Source organism: Oryzias latipes, chromosome 14, assembly GCF_002234675.1.
Source record: "Oryzias latipes chromosome 14, ASM223467v1".
Lineage (NCBI taxonomy): Eukaryota > Metazoa > Chordata > Actinopteri > Beloniformes > Adrianichthyidae > Oryzias > Oryzias latipes.
The window spans coordinates 19,050,126-19,065,018 of record NC_019872.2 but is presented as its reverse complement, the minus strand read 5'-3'; the positions used below and the strand labels follow the sequence as shown (position 1 = coordinate 19,065,018).

Below are 14,893 nucleotides of genomic sequence, written 5' to 3'. Positions count from 1 at the left end.
CTTTTTTTTCAGAGCATTTCTTAAAATCCGGGATGGGGCAGTTGTTGTTTTGTTAAGAAAAAAACAAGGCTACATATTGTAATATGTGCTCTTAACATTACCGCAAATTGATTCTAATTAAATAACTCGAATTTTTGTTGTTTTTGTTGAAAGTTTTGAAAAAACAAAAAGCACAACAACAAAAAATATGTGTAAAATATCCTTGATTAATTTGCAGGAAGGAAACATAAGAAACACAATAATAACATAAAGGGGGGAATCCGTAAACATTGAAAATTTTCGAGAGCGTGTAAAGATTTTATTTAGTACTACAGCGTCGGAATGCAGAAATGTCCGAGTTCGCGTCATAGCTTGAATGGGTCATAGCCCCGCCCCTCCTGACCAGTCTCATGTTTTCATGCTTTGTCAGCGGTGCCCCGCGGTACATATCTCATGTTCTTCACTTGCTAACGATCCAAACTTTGGACTTTCATCTCCAGGAGTGACTGGTGTCATCGTGGAGACTCGTTATCAGCTGTTTCATCAAGTATCTGGCGGACCTTGAACGGGGGGGGGGGGAGGCAGACCGGGTTCACAGTTGTTTTCTTCTTGCTAACTCTGTGCGCGATGACGTTAAAATACAATAAAACCGAGCCCGTGCTGATACAGGAGCCGGTGGCCAGCATCCGGACAGCCCTTTCTGATCTCTACCTGGAGCAGCTCCTTCAGAACAAACCGAAGGTGGACAAGGTGAGCTTTCTGTCGGGTTTCCGCCGTGTTTGTTTTCGTTTTTCATGGCTTGCTCGTGTGCTTCCGGGAAGCAGATAAAACGGGCTACAAAATTGTGCGCAACATCCCAGGATATAAAAATAGACCCCCTGAGAAGTTCCGTTGCGCAAACTGGTGCAGGTCAGCTTTTTGCAGTCTCAAAAAAATGACGTGGGCGCTTCCCAGACACTGAGTTGACAATTTCACTTCGTCTTTTCCTCACATGTGAACGTGGTCCAACAGGGTGGTGTTGTGGGGAGAAATGATCCCCTTCTCAAAGTTGATCACGAATCCTCGGGACGTTTGAGTCACATTGATCTGTGGAGCCGCATCTGCAGTTTTTCCCTCATCAGGATTTGCTTGTTTCCTAATCTGTTGGTGGGATTAGAAAAAAAAAATCTGTTTTGAACTTTAAATCTGGTGGAAAGTTCCACAAAAAGGATTAAAAAGGTACATCGGCTACAAATTAAAGCAGGATTTTTCATGACGAGGGCAACTTTTCTTTTGTTCTGCAAATCTCTGCTTTTGAAAAGTCAGCATTCAGACTGTTCTAGGGACAGAAAAGACGGAAAGCACTTCCCCTGATATCAGCAGTTTGCAAGTGTGTAACCTGAAGTTGCAGTCACACTTGTGAGGTAGCACTGATTGCAAATCAGTTTATCCTACTTTAGTCTGTAAAAGACACAATCATGTTGTTGTTGTTCTTGTTTTTTCTTTTTGTATAGTGGCTCAAAATTTAAGTTACAAGTTAGTCTGATGTGCCTCCCCAGGCTCCATCTGAGGTTTGTTTTGCAGCCTTGAGCTCTGATCCTCTGATCTTCACTTGCACTACAGGCTTCAACTGTCCTTTGACCTACATAGACTTAAATGGAGACTGTTTAGGTCTTAACTAGTCCTAAACATACTTTCAAGTCACATCTGGTTACTCCAGCTGACTGAGATCTAAGGTGTCTCTTGGATCTGAGGTTTTCTTTGTAAAACAGACACAATAAATATATTAATAAATATATTTTATTTGGAGTGTTTTGGGAGTTTTAAATGTTACTTATGAAGCGCTCGTGACTCCAAAAAAAAAAAAGAAGGCTGGGCATCACCAGACAGATCAGTAGAAGATGGAATGTTGCCGTTGAACATCAACAAGCCTTAAGGCCAAGTTTGTTCTGAGAATTTGGACTCTTTTGACTCGGGTTATCTTGATTTCTTATTGACTCAGTTCTAAATAGAGAGGACACCACAACACCCCCACCGTGGGTCATGCTTTCTGAATGGACTGTTTGGTCCAGAGCAGAGCATGCTGGGATTGCTTGCTTGCCTTAAAAGTGGGAAAGCTAACTTGTACTTCAGAGCAAAGAAGTTGAGTTGCAAGTGGATCCTGGTGTGGTTCACTTCAGTGTGAAATGCAGATGGGCTGTGCAAGGAATCGGTGAGGAGAAGAACGGGCAAACGTTAACATTTCATTGCCGAAAAACAGAAACACACAAATCCAACGGCAAAAGCTTTTAAAAATGTCACGTAAACATGATCTAAACGTGCATATATGTGAGATTTTATAGTAACTGAGTGATGATTGGTGACAGTTTGGTTCACCCTCATGACTGCAGTGAGAACACCAACTCAACATTTTCTAAACCAAATGTGTCAAAATTACAATGTTTCCTTGTTTATCATAGGGGTTATGTTCTAAAAATAACCCACAATAGGTAAAATGTACAGATGATTTGCGGCTGTAAAACCCCTCAATACACACTTTATACACTTTTCTCAGGCATGAATATTTTCCCACTTTCCTCTGTTGTTTAAACACTCAAAGTTCCAACCTTCATAGAAAAACACACCCGGTTTTAAATAATAACAACAGAAATCTTCTCCCGATAAGAGATTTGTGTAGATTTATACAGGAGACACGTCACAGAGGAGACTGATTGACGAGGTCTATAGCCAATCAGGATGCAGAACACAGCTTGTTGTAAAAAAAACAACATCCAAAATTGCACTGCAAGAGGTGAAGCGTGATATGACGAGGGACCCCTGTATCGTAACTGAATGATGACTAGTGACAGTTTGGTCCACCCTTATGATTGCAATGTCAAACCCACTTGACTTAACATTTTCTTCTCATTTATACCAATTTTTTTCCTAACTATCCTGTTCTGAAAGATTCCTTACTGACGCACATAAGACGACTACTATTTTATTTCCTACAATAAGAGAGAGATCTGATTGGTCTGAAAAAAAATCAAAAATTTCGAATTTTATTTTGTAAATCACATAAGTCCTTTTTTTTCTAATGTCAGGTAGAGGTGTGCATCTCTCTTAATGTAGCTTTTTTCTCCTCTGGGCGTCATTAGGAACCCTGTTTAGTACTTTGTTTTTCCCATCCAGAAATCCGATTTCCTCCTCTCAAATGACTTCCTGCTTCCACTCGTCCCTGCAGGGCAGTACACGTCAAACTGTTCATCAAACCTATCAGTCCTCTAAATAGAATAAATCAAAGAGTGCTGTTGTCTGTAGAGTTCTCTTGGCTCCCTGATGAAACCAAACAGCGTGAGTTAATCAGTCAAGCAGATTTCTCTTATCCAACCATTCTCCTCTGCTTAACGGTTGTCAGGAGGGAAACCTCCACTCTTCTGAAGTGGATAAACATCCGTCTTTTCCTGTGATTTGGACTGGACTCGTATAAATTACAGCTCTTGTGGACAAACTTATGGACTCACAAAAATAAATCTCTTATTCCGTAATACATGTTTAGGGGCTGACTTCCTCCTTTCAGGGGTGCATCTCCTCTTGTGCTTGTACAAAACTCTGACATCTGTCGCAGGGAAATTTCAAGTTTCATGAAAAGTTTACAAAAAAATAACACCCCCCCCACCCCCAACCTGGACAGCTGACTTTATAGGTGATGTTTATCGGTTTATTATTGCGTTGGAGCTGGAGGGCAGATAACGGCTTTTTGCTGAGGCAGCGCTGATGTGTCATTTTAATGCAGAAGCTGATGTGCTGATGCAGGTTATTTGACAATTTTGGTGATTCATTTATAAACTCTTTCATATCCACCGCATTCCACTCATTCCCACTCCTAAGCCCTGTCTTATCAAAGAACACTAAGGCAGCTCTTTGGTCTCATTTAAAGGCTTTCCTCTGATTCAGAGGAAGTCGCAGAAATACAAGTGTCCGTATTTCTGTTCCCAAAACGTCTGAACACTGCTGTGAGATTTTCCGAGGAGGCTCGGTCTTTCTTAGGTGGCTGCTTTCGCCCTGCGTAGGTCCTGCTGATGGTCTCCATGACCACATGAACCTGTTGGATCAGATGACTGCACGTGGTTAATAAAGCGTGAGAAACGTTGGGTTAATTTTCAACCGCCAACCGACATGGAAGCTGCAAATAAAGCACAGCTGTTGGCACACGCCAGCAGAAACTCTCTGCGCTTATTAGAAATATTGCAGAGATTAATGATCTGTCCAGATTAACTAGGGAGGGGTCTTTTTCCTCCCTTTTCTCTCCGTACAGGCAGCGATGCAGACCTTTGAGAGCAAGGGGGCCGAGGTTTACACCAACGGTTGCGCTGGACACACGAACGGCACGGAGCTGACCAGGATGAAGGAAGTGGTTTTTGAGAAAAGCGCCTCAGAGCCGATGGTATTTGACCTCCTCTGCAGACACAGAGTGGGTGTGGAGTGGAGCTGCTGATGGTGTGGTGTTTGTGTGCAGGGCGTCACTCTGAAATTCAACGACAAACAGCGGTGCACCGTGGCCAGAATACTGCACGGAGGGATGATCCACAAGCAAGGTATTGTGGGAAAACCAGAGGATTCCCAAGAATGAAAGCGCGCTCATGACAGGAGCTGATTTGCCCTTTTTGCGTTTTTCCTGCAGGGTCTCTACACGAAGGAGACGAAATCGCAGAAATTAATGGCAACAGTGTTGCGAACCAAAGCGTAGACCAGCTCCAAAAGATTCTAGTAAATTTCAAATCTGGTCACCTGTTTGGATATTTTTTGTCTGCTTAATAGAAAATCTTTAATTCAATGCTTCTTTACGCAGAAAGAAACAAATGGAGTCGTGACGATGAAGATTATCCCCAAAATGCAAAATCGCTCCAGGATCTGTCAGGTGAGGACGAATGGGGGACGCATGGCTTTGAGTTTGGGGCGCAGAAAGTGTTTCTGTTGGAAGGAATCCGAACATTTTCCCTTTTAAACTTCAGTTTATATGTAAGGGGAAAAAAACCATTAAGCTTTGTAAGTTAAGGTATTTTTTAAGGTTTAAAATGAACATATTTCGAGCTTTTGTGCTACTAAAGACCGCTGTCTACAGTACCACAGATTTGTAAACCCTTTAAAATCAAAGCTTTAGCTCCAGTGTTTACATCCTCTCGACGACTGTAACCCGTCAACTGTTTACGCAATTTGGGTAATTCCAGTGAATTCTGAAGCAGAGGAACTTGCTCTTGCGCTGATATGCTACACCTTATGGATGTGTTAACGCGATCAACGTAGATCAGCTGACCCTGTCGCAAAGTGTTGCCTAGCGGTGCAAACAATATGAAAAGCCGCTGTTGTTGTGGGAATTGTTGTTGTGGGAATTGGGGTGAAGGTTGAGGAGTTACAGTAGGTCAAAGAGCGTACGCTATTTAGTTGTCTCTGGCGACATCTGCGGTAATTAAAGGGTTAAAAGCAGCCAGTTTGAGCGGATTCGGCCATCTCATACTCTCTGATCCAAGCATCCTTCCTCATCCAACGTGGTCTTTTGACATCCTTCTCATCTTGTATCTCAGTTGAAGGCACAAACTGTTTTTGTTATTTTTTTATTTGATTTATTTTTACAATGGGTTGATGTTGCACAAGTATTGCACAAATTCTGCAGTTGAGTGACTGGTGAGTACTCGCACCAGTGAAGTTTATGCTGGGATCACAGTCACCAGTATGAGGGGCCGTACAAAACGTATTTCATTCTGAACCACTCACAGACCACACAAACATATATATTCACTTTCATCCACATACATTCACTCTCGCATACATACATTCTAATAACATGCGTCTAATAACGAACTTTCTTCAACGTCAATGTGAGTTCACCATTTGAACGTCGGATTGACATTTTTATCAGACGTCAAACGGAGCTGCAGGTCCAGCAGTTTTGCTTCTGTCTGTCTGTCAAAAACCCAGTCCTGGATGTCTATAGGCCTACAATGTGTCCACTATTTTATGTCCAACAATGACCTCATTTGATGTCCATTTTAGTTTAACAAAAATGCCAGATAGACATTTTAATGACCCATAACAGGAACATGCGGGACCAGGGCAGGATTTGAATTTATTTAATTTTTTTACATTTTCATGTACTGTTTATTTTATCTTCTTATAATGTAACGATTGACTGATATGTGGTAGAAAATTATTATCTAAAAATTATTTTATTTTTATTTATTTATTGAGACTCAGAATTTATTTCCCCATTTTCACTGCAGGCGAGTTATGCGTCAGTCATTTATGCTTAACTACGTAGTCAACTCCACTCTTGCTAAAACGGCCCGTCTGATCCGACCGTGCAGTTTAGGGTCTGACTCTGAACCGTAGACGTACATATGACTGGACGGAGCATCTCTGACGTCACCCTTTGACTTCTACAGTCCCCTGCTTGAAGCCTAAATTGCCAGCTCGCGGGCGCAGCTGGCTGGAGTTAACTCCGCCCATCTGGGACGTCCCAAATCTGGTGAAAAGAGGCAGGACTGAAGGAAGTTGTTTTTTTTCCCCACGCCCACGGTTTATGCCAATCCGCGATCCGCTTTAGCTATAGTCTCCGACTCGCCAATGCTGAAGTGGACCAACGTTTACATCATGAATCGTTATCAGTAAGTACTTGGTGTTTTACTCAGAATATGCAAATCTTTTACTGTATAGCAGTGCAAGATTTAGACAGCAATAAAAACATATTTTCATGTGTTTGAACAGCCGGCTCTAACACATAACACGTTCAAATATGTTATTTCTGTGGTCCTAATATGTAATATCAAAATATACTATGTTATTGTACCCTTTATATATGCAGTTTTTAAACGATACATGAAAACAGTGATAGATTAAGGTGTAAAACGTCTTAAAAGTAAGGAGTTTTTTTTTTCCCCCTTAGTTGAGCTGAATATATTATCATCAACGTCTTAAGACTCGAGCTAATATTTGACTTAACCCTCTACACACCGTCACAGGGCTCCAGTTAAGCACAATGCTGCTCTGCTGCTGACAATCCAATAGAGCGGACTTAAACATTTTTTATTTTCTGGCCTACAAGGAAGAGCAGCTTCTGATTTTCTCACTGCTGAGGATGTGAATGGGCGATGTCAGGAGCCTGGAACTGGTCACCAGGACAAAAGAGGACGTCCAGTAGCTTTGCGGTGCTCAGCCCTGATTTCCCCTTTTTTATTTTTTTTATTTTTTTTACATTTCTTTCTGAATTTTTGTTTTCTTTGGGTAGAAATGTACTTTAGGATGATTTATTAGGGACTTCAAATGTCAAAAACAGTTAGTGATGTGATAGATGATGCTTTGTAACCATTACATTGTTCACAAAAAGCTTTTTTCTCTTTTATTAATTATAAATTTGAAATATTTTTTACTCGACATGATTGAAAATAATTTCATCACACCTTTGCTCTGCGGCACACAGCCATCGTGTCAGGTGATTGCTAAAAAAGGTCCCTACTTTCTTTCAATGAAGGATAAGATGTACTGAATTGTCAGTGGTCAATGGCCATGACGTTTTGAATAATTGAATCTGTTTCAAAAAGAAATAAATGTTCAACAGACTTGACTTTGACCCAGATTACCTTTTGCTTTTCTTGCATATTGAAACAAACTGAATCAACAGAGGTGACTGGTCACTCAAATATATAAAACTTACTTTTTATTGAATCACCCTTCAGCAGGATTTCTCTACAAATGTAACAATTAAACATTGTTCTGCATTAAACTTGTAAATGTCGGATTGTCTTGGTTTATAAGTCGACTCAACACAACACGACACGTACCTGGAGAGGAACATACGAGACAAACGTGAAATTGAAATCACAAAACAATAAGTAAAAAAACTAAACATGTATTAATTGATTGCTTAAATTAAATTATATGTTCCTGTTGGAGTAGACTGAACTATGTTTTCATAGTTTTACTTCAAAAATCTGTGTGATGTCACTTGCTTTATGAGATAATTAAATATGAATTGAAGCAAATGATTAAATATATTAATGTAAAGACATTCAGCCCCCGCTTGCTAGAGTTACCACTTGGTCTATTGATGTGAGCATGTGGTGGCCTCTCAGCCAATCACAGCACGTCATCATCTGCCACTATACTACTTCTTTCACAAACATATTTACTTATTTCACACACATGTATATACATATATATACTTCTTTTGCACATATTTCTTTCACATACAGCTCTCAAATTGTCCCAAAAATATTTAATCTAAAACAACACATTCGAATTAATCAATTAAATCGATTAATCGCCAAGCCCTACTAGATACAAATATCAATTCTGCCCATATTTGCAAAATATATCTGGGAACTTTAGATTTATTTCATGGACAAAGTTAAGCTTTGTGCAACATCTGTGCAGTCCCAGTTCAGTAAGATGAAACCCAGAATTTTCACTTGTTGGCAAATTTTCTGAGAAATGTGTCCAATTTTTTTGTTGTTGTTTTTTTGTGGACTGTTGAAACCCATACAGAAACAAGGCTGTATGATTCTCAAAGGCTAAAATCCAGAAAAAAAAATACACCAACAGCCCTGTGAAAATTCTGCAGCTTTTTACCTACAATTTATTCCAAAATTAAGGAAATTGTTAGATTTTAATGTGAACAAATACTAATAACCACGTTCAAGGCTGGGTTATTATATTTTTGCTACTACATCTTTGTTGGTCTTTGAAGGCTGCTGCTGATGCATCTGTTGAGCAAAAAAAAATTCAGAAGAGCTTTTGGTTCTTTGTCCAACACAAGCACAAAAACCCTTTACTTTTATTCATTTATAAAATGTGTTTTTCTTATTTAAAAGATAAATTGTACCTATATTTGATGAGAAATTGGACAAGCATGTATCCATTTTTTATCTATTTTATTCATAGAAATACATGAAAACAGTCTTTAACTGCTGAGTTTTTAACCTTTAAGTTATATTTGTTTCCATAGATATAAACTGTGAGAACACTGAATGCAATAAGAACTGGTGTTGCAGTTGGGTGAACATGAATGTGCTGCGTCTGATGCTTCCTGCAGCTTTTGCATTACAGAGCCCTGCAGGTCTGAGTGATGCCGATTGAAAGCCTGAGCGCTGCAGCCATTCCTCTTTTTAAGCCCTGAAAAAGTTCCTTTTTTTTTTTTTTTTCTACTGTGTCTTCAATCAAACCATCTTCCATCTCAGAGTGCATGCAGAGTGTGACCAATTCTTTTCTTAACACTTGTTTGAAATGATTTTGTTCAGGAGAATCTTCTGTTAGTGTTTGAGCATCCAAGGTGACTATAATACTCATTCAAATTTTAAGACCTATCACTTACTACCGGTAGTTTAGTTCAGTAGAAACACATTAGAGACGCGTTTCTCACTGCCATCTACTGTCCACTGTATTTGTATTTAGCACCTCCCCCCCATGGCAGCAAAATGGCTGCCTCTGATTAAAAAAAAAAGAAAAAAGAATATTAAAATACTAAAGATCTGTCGCCAAATTTTATTTCATATTTGTTTAGTAGAACGTCCTCTACCTCCCATGTGGTCAGTGATGGCAACCCGCCTAAAGCTTGTAGTCTGACCATCCTGTAGCTGTAGTTGATACACTGGTGATCCCGGCGGCTCCAGCACATGCCGTGCACGTTCACACGTGTTTGTGTGTTGGAGAGTCCTGGGAAAGCCACGAGTTCTACTAACTACTGCATTAATAGTAAAAAAAAAACAGAATGCAACCATTGAAATTATTTAAAAAAAGAAACCTTAACATATTTAAAGTAGAGCATTTTTAACAGCTGTGATAGTTTATTCTGTCATCTGCGATGTTAGTACTTTATGTTTGTATGTTTAGTATTTTATTACATGTAGAAGACAGAAAAATGTGTTTTATTGAAACATAGTTTTAACTTTTCATAACTTCTGTAAAATCCAGCCTTCTGTTGTCCGGCCTATTCTTCACGGATGGCGGAAACTTTTGAAGCTTCAAAAATCTTCAGTTTTAAAGTCTTTTAAGGTCTTAAAAAATGTTAACGTTTCAGAGACCTTTGAAGCTCCAAAAACTTTTAAACCTTTAAAGACCTTTGATGTTTTAAAAAACTTGTTAGGCTTCCAAAACATTTCGGGCATCAAAGATTTTTGAAGTTTTAAAAAGTTGTGAGGCTTCAAAAACTCTTGAAGCCTCAAAGATTTTTGAAGCCTTACAGACTTTTAAGGCTTCAGAAACCTAAAAGGGCTTAAAAATTCACTTTTGACTGATCATAGTTTTTTCAGCCTTCAAAACTATTTGTGGTATCAAAGCTCTCAATGAAATGGTGACGTATTTTCCTCCAGATAATGTTCTGTTTTGATTATTTTAGGATCAAACCCTACTGAGCATTGATTACATGGCGGGTCTCATCAGTAAAGTAGCGGGGACTCGAACGTGTTTGCTGCTGTTTGCAGATATGACCATATGAGAGCATAAAAATAAAAACAAGACCATCTGGAGAAAATGTTGCCATCATTCTGATGTAGGCGATTAAGGTAGAATAAAAATGCAAAGAAATTCGAAAAAGATGGTCGTTTTTTTCTACTCTTCAATTCTATTGTGTTGGTTTCTTTTATTTCATTCTCCAAAATTCACCTTTTTAAAACAATTGCATTCTGTTTTTTTGACAAAGCATTTTGTTATTTAAACAAATTTATCCTGAGGGGAATCAAAGTCTGGTCTATATGTGACCTGTGACAGTTTAGTTTAGCTTCCATTTGGTTACATTGAAGACATTTTGTCCCCACAGTGTTGGAATTGGCAAAACTTAATAACTTTAAATCTAACTCAACTGTCCAGATCATATTAGACACAGAATTCTGCTCATCGATAAATTAATGGGTAACTTTAGAAATCCAGAAAAGGCTTAATAATTTCTAACGTCTCGTCATGTGGCTTTTTATTCTCCTTTGATGTGCTTTTGTGTGCAGGTCTGTGAAGCATTTATGTTTCAGAAAATTCCTGCAGTTTTCCCCAGCAGGCTGCAGCTTTTAAAACTGCCTTAAGGAAGACAATAAAAAACAATGGGCCCAATGATTCAAACACGTTTTAAAGCTGAATTTGTGCTCGTGTAAAACAAAACTTTGAGCTCATCTGCTCTAACTGATCATCGCACGCCGTGTTTTTCATCTGACTTACCTTATCTTCATCTGCAGATGTTCATGAGGGCACAGTTTGATTACGACCCCGCCAAAGACGACCTCATCCCCTGCAAAGAGGCCGGCTTGAAGTTCAGCACCGGAGACATCATCCAGATCATCAACAAGCAGGACCCCAACTGGTGGCAGGGCAGGGTGGAGAGCAGTGCTGCGGACTTCGCCGGGTTGATACCCTCCCCTGAGCTCCAAGAATGGTAAACGTCGCATCGCTGATCGGTCCTTTCTGGACAGTCCTCGACTCAAAAATGTTTAACTGTTTGGGTTTTTTTCTTTTCAGGCGGGTGGCCAGTAAAAGCAAAGCCAAAGGGGGGAACCCGTCTTGTAGCCCATTTGGAAAGAAAAAGAAGTGCAAAGACAAGTACTTAGCTAAACACAGCTCTAGTAAGTAAATCACTGGATTGTACTGGAAAAGTTTTAATCTTAAAGATCCACTCCCATCATCCATTGCTCTATTGTAAAACGTTCTTAGTGGTCTATTAGATTTGATAATGCAGTTTTTTTAGCCAAAATCCAAAAATCTGTCGTTTTCTATTGGACATAATTTCTGCAGAGCGGCGGGAGTTCATTAGAAATTCACCTCCGACCAACCACGCCCCCACTTCCCCAGCGAGCTTGTGGCCCGCCCAATGTATTTTTATGTCACAACTACTTCTCTTCTGCTCCTGATTGACAATGATTTGACTAAAGCAATACTCTGAAATGCAGCTTAATTAAGCTTGATTTTCCTTATTTATGTCCTTCATCATCAGAAAAACGCCCCCAAAAACGTGTTTAAAAACAGAAAAAGCACAATTTTCATCGGAGTGGGTCTTTTATAGAAACATTTTACTAAGTTACAATGACTTTTCTAAAATAAATATCACATAAATCCTATATGTTCTGTTGGCAAATGTATGTTTTTCCTTTTTTCAACTAAAAATACTCCTTTTGATATGCATTTCAAAAAGCAAGTCATTCTCTCAGTGAAGTAAAGCCGCTTTAGTCTCTGCGTCCTATAATGAATGTGAAAAATGAATTTTTTGGGGGTTAAAATGTATTTTGACCTTTCTTCTGCTACTTTCCTAAATGATTAAAACGTTTGTTTTCAGTTTTTGACCAGCTGGATGTGATTTCCTATGAGGAAGTGGTACAGCTTCCTGCTTTTCAAAGGAAAACTCTTGTGCTCATCGGTAAGCTCCGAGCAGGCATGCCGATCTACTAAAAAGAAAAAAAAAAAAATCTGAAAATTACTGATGCAGAATATTTGATCGGACTCATTCTCCCCTTCAGGTGCACCCGGTGTCGGAAGGAGCCACATCAAAAACTCACTGTTGACGAAATACTCCGATAAATTTTCCTACCCTGCACCACGTAAGTCGCTTCGCCGTTTTCCTTCCAACAAAGCAGCCGGCTTTGCCGAGCCACCCTAATACTCCAAATGTGAACAGATACCACCAGACCCCAGCGGAAGGATGAGGAGAGCGGAAAGGAATATTACTTCATCTCCAACGACGCCATGACCAAGTGCATCACTGGAAACGAGCTGCTGGAGTACGGCAGCTTCCAGGGGTACATGTTTGGGACTAAATTTGAGACCATCCAAAAGATTCACGAACAGGGGAAAATAGCTGTGCTGGATATTGAACCTCAGGTTAGTCTGGACTCAATTCCTGCACTCACCTCAGAAGGAGGTTTCCTTTTACTGCGGGAAATACGAGCTTTTTCGTCTGCCCCTCTCTCACAAAGATTCGATTAAAAAAAACTCAGAAATGCAAATTTAAACTTAATTTTCTTTATTTTTCTTCCTTTTTCATCAGATAAATGCAGCAAGAACATGTTAAAATACAAAAACACCATTTTCATTGGACCAAGTCTTTAAAGGGCCTATATCATGCTATTCTTAAGGTTTTCAGAGTAAACAATATCCATATATATGATAATATACATGACCTTTGACACACTAAAGAGGGATGTTTTTAAAGAAATGTTAGTTATTTTGGTTGCTAATTTTCCTACCCAGAGGTAAGACAACTCGATCTCTGAGGCTCCGCCTTTCTCTCCTTGTGGGTGTCGCCCATTTCATGGCGTCAAACAGAGAATCAGCCTCTGCAGCGGGTCTGCGCCTCACCCACAAAAACAAACATCTTTTGACAATTTTTTTTCCAGTATATTTTGTCTATAAAAGGAAAGCGTTTATTGACGATCACCGCTAGCTCTACGGAGAAAGTGGGTGTTTGTGTTACCCTGGGGGCGGGGCTGGCAGTGCAGACTCTGTCCCCACTTTGTGACATCACAATGTGAGAACCCTTGTTTTCGTGGGTTGGAAGGGGCTGGTGCTCAAAGATCAGGTTTTTAGAGGAATACTCAGAAATGCTTGAATAAATTAAAATACCACTTTAAGGATTGTTTTTCATGAGGAATTAACATCATAATGCACTTAAAAGCTCAAAAAAGTTGATATTGCGTGATATAGGCCATTTAAAGCAACTAGTGGTTGACTATTAATAGGAAAAAGCAGTTTTTAAAAATCCTTTATTGATTTATTACATCAATGAAATAGGCCCTTTAAGGCATCACTTGTGCATTTCTTACTGTTATTCATCAGTTGTTTTGTTCAGTAAGCTGTTGATGTTTGTAAAGAAGTTGCAGATGTGTACTTTATCATCTGCATTTCTTCTCACAGACTCTGAAACTGGTTCGGACTGCCGATTTTGCTCCTTTAGTGGTTTTCATCGCTCCAACCAACTCTGCCACACAGGTGCAGCCCCTTTTTAGAGAAAATGGTGTGCTCCGTGAACAATTGAACTGCAGACTCACCTGCTTTTTTTTTTCTGTCTTGCTTCTTTTTCTTCTTCTTCTTCTTCTTCTTCTTTCCTTCCCCCATGCCACAGACGGAAAACCTACAGATGATCCAGAAAGAGTCGGACGCCATCCTGAGCACATACGGACATTTCTTTGACGTGGTTCTCGTCAACAACGACGTAGACGAAAGTGTCAAAGGGGTGGAGGAGGCCATCGAGAGGGCCACCTCCACCCCACAGTGGGTGCCCGTGTCGTGGGTGTACTGAGAGGTGCCCGGCGTCTTCACTCCTGCTTAAAAACAGAATAAAAAAAATAAAAAACAGTGCAATATTACTCCTTTGCCATCAAAGACGCCCTAAGTACCGGTATTTACTTTTTGATTATCACAAAGATCATTTTTTTCACACATTTTGTGAAAAATAATGGGGGAAAAAAGCAATATATAGTTTCTCTCAGAATATGGAGATGCTCGATTGTGTCCGCTTTAGGCTTTTCAGGGGCTTTCAGATTGTGAGAAGTATCAGCAAAACTGGACCACAACTGTGAATGAGACCACCACTTTGACGATCGTTCTTTCTGCTCCCATCAGTTTCAGCCATGAAGTCTTTGCAGAGTCTTTGCTCGTGCTGTCTGTGTAACTGCACTCAAACGTTTCTGTCAACCACTGACCCCGTCACAGGACTCCCATCTGAATGTCACTCCGTACGGCGGTGTGGAAAAGGCACTTTGAAAGTGAATAAAGACAGACCTCCCTCTGATGCATCTTTGTCTTTTCTTCTTGATGGATCTCTGCTATTACCACTTCACTGCAGAATCTGAACCTTAAGAAAGTAAAAAGACCCGTTTCAAAAAACATTGTCTTATTTTCTGTCTTGCAAGAAAAATCATATCAAGAACGTTTTTCAATAGTAAAATAATGTAAAGACAACATAGTATGTTTTTTCTTTCTAAGACAA

General features: G+C 39.7%; 1 protein-coding gene across 1 annotated transcript; it reads left to right on the top strand.

Moving 5' to 3' along the window:
• Window positions 1-372: 372 nt before the first annotated feature.
• On the top strand, window positions 373-14,695 carry mpp1 (membrane palmitoylated protein 1). Its single transcript, XM_004076576.3, has 12 exons — window positions 373-729; window positions 4,256-4,384; window positions 4,457-4,535; window positions 4,622-4,707; window positions 4,790-4,858; window positions 11,154-11,350; window positions 11,434-11,537; window positions 12,245-12,325; window positions 12,426-12,506; window positions 12,584-12,786; window positions 13,819-13,893; window positions 14,027-14,695. Exons 1-12 carry the CDS (start codon window positions 607-609, stop codon window positions 14,201-14,203), a joined length of 1,404 nt encoding a protein of 467 aa, XP_004076624.1. The 5' UTR covers window positions 373-606; the 3' UTR covers window positions 14,204-14,695.
• The last annotated feature ends 198 nt before the right edge of the window (window positions 14,696-14,893 follow it).